The 4,775-nt window shown below is 44.7% G+C and overlaps 1 protein-coding gene across 1 annotated transcript in view; it reads right to left on the bottom strand.

Annotated features, from left to right (window-relative positions):
* ZCCHC24 (zinc finger CCHC-type containing 24) overlaps positions 1-4,539 on the bottom strand; it is a gene marked incomplete at its 5' end in the record, with an annotated part of 98,644 nt that extends 94,105 nt beyond the window's left edge. Inside the window, one exon of the mRNA XM_083364914.1 lies at positions 4,516-4,539. Within this exon, the coding sequence (XP_083221040.1) occupies positions 4,516-4,539 (24 nt within the window). The remainder of the gene's footprint in view (positions 1-4,515) is intronic.
* Between the last annotated feature and the right edge of the window lie 236 nt (positions 4,540-4,775).

The raw sequence follows: 4,775 nt of genomic DNA, 5'->3' as shown, positions 1-4,775 counted from the left end.
CTTTGACAGCCATTTTGTTGCTGGGCTGCCTGCCACAAAGGGCCAGACCTCTGGTGTCTCCCCCTCCCCCACTTTGCTTTATTTCCTTTGTTTTCTGCTTTGTTTGGGTTTTTTTTTTTACAGATTCAGCAGTTGAACAAGGAAATGTTGGTTGTTTCGAGCTTTCTCTTGTTTCTTCCCGACTAAGGGAAATAAAAGGGAAGGCAGTGAATGAAAGAGATAGTCAAGATGGCTAACACAACAAGAGTTCTGGGTTATCAGCATGGACCGGTTGAGATGACAGACATCCCCAGAGGACAAAGACAGCCTCTTTGGAGCTCTTTAAAGAGGACTCCGATTAATTTCACAGGCCGTTTTTTGATCTGCTCCTTCCTTCTCTTCAAGTCTTGGTGTTTTGTTTTTTTTCTCCTTCCTGGCTGGTGGAAGGACGCTAGTTTCATCTTGAGTGGTAGGGAATCAAATGCAGAACCTTCCAAGTTCCCTGCCTTTGGTTTGTGTAAACTGTACACAATGAAAACTTTTGCAAGAAAAGGAAGCAACCTCCGTCTGAACTTCCTCCAGAACTCAACTCAAGTTTAGGGCTGCAACTCTGAAGAAGCTCAGTTCAGTTCCATCCAGTAGGACTCTTTTAAGAACCGGAGGTCAGATCGAAAAACCTAATCTGCTCCATCTGACTTCACGAATCCTGCCGTTTCTTCCCCGTCCGTGGCTTTTTCAAGGCAAGCTCGTTGCCAGGTTGAGCGGAGCGCAGAAAGGGAGCGCTCCCGTCAAAGTATTTAGCGTACGGATAGTCCTCAACTTACAACCACAAAAATTTCCATCGCTGAGTGACAACAATGAATTGACGGAACAGCTTTCCTTCAGAAGTTGCGGGTGCTCCATCGCTAGAGGTTTTCAGGAAAAGACTGGACAGACACTTGTCTGAAATGGTGTAAGTTCTCCTAATTGGGCAAGAGGCTGGACGAGAAGACCTCCCAGGTCCCTTCCAGCAATGTGATTCTGTGCCATTTCCCTTACATTTCTACCACTCTGGTTCATAAAAAAAAGAGAGAAAAGAATCAGTTACTGAAGTGATGATTCTGTAAACTGGGAGCAAAAAGGAAGCATTTCTTGGTTTACATGCAGCTTCTTTTAAAAGTGACCGTCCCATCTGGCAAGGAAGAGAGAGAATAATTCTGAGAATCACAGTAGGCAAAGAGGAAAAATTTAACTTCTCCTTTTTCTCCAAAAAAAAGCACCCAGAGAACATCCCTAGGAACTTTGCAGTCCCCTGAGACCAAGAGCGCTTCTCTTATTGCCCTCTGCAATCTCAGTTTCACCATAGGCCAGGGGTAGGTAACCTCGGCTCTTTTATGACTCATGGACTTCAACTCCCAGAATTCCTGAGTCAGCATAGCTGACTCAGGAATTCTGGGAGTTGAAGTCCATGAGTCATAAAAGAGCCGAGGTTGCCTACCCCTGCCATAGGCGATCTGCATCCTTGGCGACACTCCTGCTGTCCTTCAGATGAACTTCACTCCTAGCCTTTCCTGCTGTTCGCCTGGCGTGGCCCACTTCCTCTCCCCCTCCTCGAACAAAACTTCTCTCCTGGGATTTTGGATTAGGGTTTGTTGCGCTGCCCCGTGCTTCCTTCTTGAGAGCCAGGTACGGCCTTCCTGACGAAGAGGCAAAGATTGAGAAGGCCCAGCCAGACTCACCGCCTGGTCAATCAACCTTAGCTTCCTTCTTTTGGAATTGGAAAGAACTACTTAGGGAAATATTTCTGGATTGCTCGACTAAGCCTTGGTTATCTCGAGTTGTCTCCTCTGATTTATGGAGATTGTATTGAGAGCATCCCTCCTGACGCTGTATTGCAGGAGGGAAATTCATCCTTGGCAAGAAAAACGACCAGAGGAAGTGTTATGGATGTTAGCCTACTGGGAGCTTTCCAAAATCCTTTCTCCACCTCTCTGGGCTGATATTACTCACATGCTCTTACTCACACATGTTCCCGTTATGCACACACACAAAGGAAAGAAAGCTTTTCAGGCCAACGTTACGTCTCCGGAGAGGAAACTCAAACATAGTTAATTGTGTCTGTGTGACTAAGTTGGGTTTTTTAATTAAAAAGGGGGGAGGGGAAAGGTCCAGATTAAGATCCAAATTGGGACCATCAGCAAAAGAGCAACAATGATCGGGGGACTGGAGGCTAAAACATATAAAGAACAGTTGCTGGAATTGGGTATGTCTAGTTTAATGAAGAGAAGGACCAGGGGGTGACATGATAGCAACGCTCCAATATCTCAGGAGCTGACCCAAAGAAGAGGTAGTCAAGGTATTCTCCAAAGTGCCCGAAGGCAAGACAAGAAGCAACGGATGGAAACTAATCAAGGAGAGAAGCAACCTGGAACTAAGGAGAAACTTCCTGACAGAACAATTAGTCAACTTCAGAAATTGTGAACAACTTGTCTCCAGTAACTGGGAATGCTCCAACACTGGAGGTTTTTAAGAAGAGATTGGACAACAATTTGCCTGAAATGGTATAGGGTTTCTTGCCTGAACAGGGGTTTGGACTAGATGACCTCCAATGTCCCTTAATTATTCTATTCTAAATATTACTTCCCCACCACCACCATCTGCATGGAAAGAGATCCCTCAGAAGGATTCCTGAATCATGCATTTTATTATTCTCTTTTCTTCCCAAATTTATACAGAATACAGAATAAGAGAGTTGGAAGGGACCTTGGAGGTCTTCTAGTCCAACCTAACTTGGCACCAACTTAAAAAAGGCTATTTAAGAAAGAATTCATGGAAAGTTAGGTGGGATGAGATGACTAGAAAGGCATTCTTTCCATCCATCCATCAATCAGAAAAGAGTTGGAAGGGACTTTGGAGGTCTTCTAGTCCAACCCCCTGCTCAAGCAGGAGATCCTATACCCTTTCAGATACGTGGCTGTCCAGTCTTCTCTTGAAAACTTCCAGTGATGGAGCGCCCACAATTTCTGAAGGCAACTTCTGTTCCACACGAAGGAAGGAAGGAAGGAAGGAAGGAAGGAAGGAAGGAAGGAAGGAAGGAAGGAAGGAAGGAAGGAAGGAATACTGCTGGAAGGGACCTTGGAGGTCTTCTAGTCCAACCCCCTGCTCAAGCAGGGGATCCTATACCATCTCAGACAAGTTGCTGTCCAGTCTTCTCTTAACAACCTCCAGTGATGGAACGCCTACAATTTCTGAAGGCAACCTCTGTTCCTCTGGTTAATTGTCCTCACTGTCAGGAAGTTTCTCCTTAATTCCAGGTTGTTTCTCTCCTTGATTAGTTTCCATCCGTTGTTTCTTATCCTGCCTTCTGGTGCTTTGGAGAATAAGTTGACCCCTCTCTTTTTTGTGGCAGCCCCTCAAATACTGGAACGCTGCTATCATGTCACCTCTAGTCCTTTTCATTAAACTAGACATACCCAATTCCTGCAAACGTTCTTCATATGGTTTAGCCCTCAGCGCCCCCAGTCATTTGCTGGAATTTTGATAGGTTTGGTAGAACTACCCAAAGGATATAACACCCCATGTCTCAGTTCAACCTGGATTAAGGATGGGGTGGGGGTTAAGTGTGTATAAAAGGCATTTTTATTATCATCGTTAGCTGCCCGGAGCTACGCTCCACAAGACAGTTGGCCCTATCAATATTTTAAGTAAAACAATCAAACACCTGAGCGTACCACAATTCCTTTCGGATATTAGTGCACTGCAGTACACCTTGGCGTTGCAAATTCTTGCTTCCCTTCAAGAAGCCACAAAATGGGCGGATCTGCAAATCTCACTAAGCTAAAAAAAAAAAAAAAGAAACAAAAAGACAATATCGCCTCATGTTATTGTAAACCAGGCCAGCGGGAGATTACACAGGACGATTGAACAATCCTTGTTCTTCGATATAAACTTGTTCAATAAAAACAATGGCAAAATGGCTGACGTCGAGGAGTCGACGAACGGCGCTTTATTTTGGCCTGCAAAATATTGCAGTGTCTTTTCTTCCAAAGAGAGTTTCAAAATTGCATCTTGCAAAACGGCTCTTAGAGGGCGGAGGGTAGACAAGCACCTCAAACGTGTTGCCTTGAGTGCCTAATCTTGTCAAAGGGTCAAGAATCTCATCCTTTTGTGCCGATTTCCAGCACGGGGAAGAGTCTTAACAGCCCAAACTGAAACATAAGCCCCTGGGAAATTAAGGGCTTTTGGTGGAAATTATGACATCACCTGGATCCTCAAACTAAAGGAATGAAAATTGGGAATGTTAAAATATTGCAGCCAAACGGGGTCCTTTGGGAAGGGAGGAGGCTAGGAGGGAATTACACTTTCAAACAAACCTTGGACATAGAGCAGAACAAGTCTGAGTAAGCAGTTTGCTGGTGTAACCTTCGCTTATCTCCTGATCGAATGCAACCTCAGCAGATGGATATTTGAGGCAGATCAAAGCAATTGTCACCATTCGCTTACATTCTAAGCTGTTTGGTTTCTAACTCTGCAGAGGGGTGGACTTTAAAAATTCACCCCATGGAGGTTGACCTCTGGCATCCCCGGAGAAATAAATTGTATAAAGAGGAGGGGAGGGGGTCCCCCTCCCAAGAGGGAAAAGAGAGAAGAATGCTCACTTCTGCCAATGTGTAAAGGTTTCAAGATGAACGCCTGCCGTTTGTGCCAGGATTTTGAGGTTTGAAGACTATGAGATGGTATGGGATTTGCATACCAGGATTAAGACTTGGGATATATGGAATATCATTTGAGAATAGAATAGAATAGAATAGAATAGA

This window comes from Vipera ursinii (genome assembly GCF_947247035.1).
Source record: "Vipera ursinii genome assembly, chromosome: 5".
In the NCBI taxonomy this organism is placed as follows: Eukaryota; Metazoa; Chordata; class Lepidosauria; order Squamata; family Viperidae; genus Vipera; species Vipera ursinii.
This window is presented reverse-complemented; position numbering and strand designations above follow the sequence as displayed.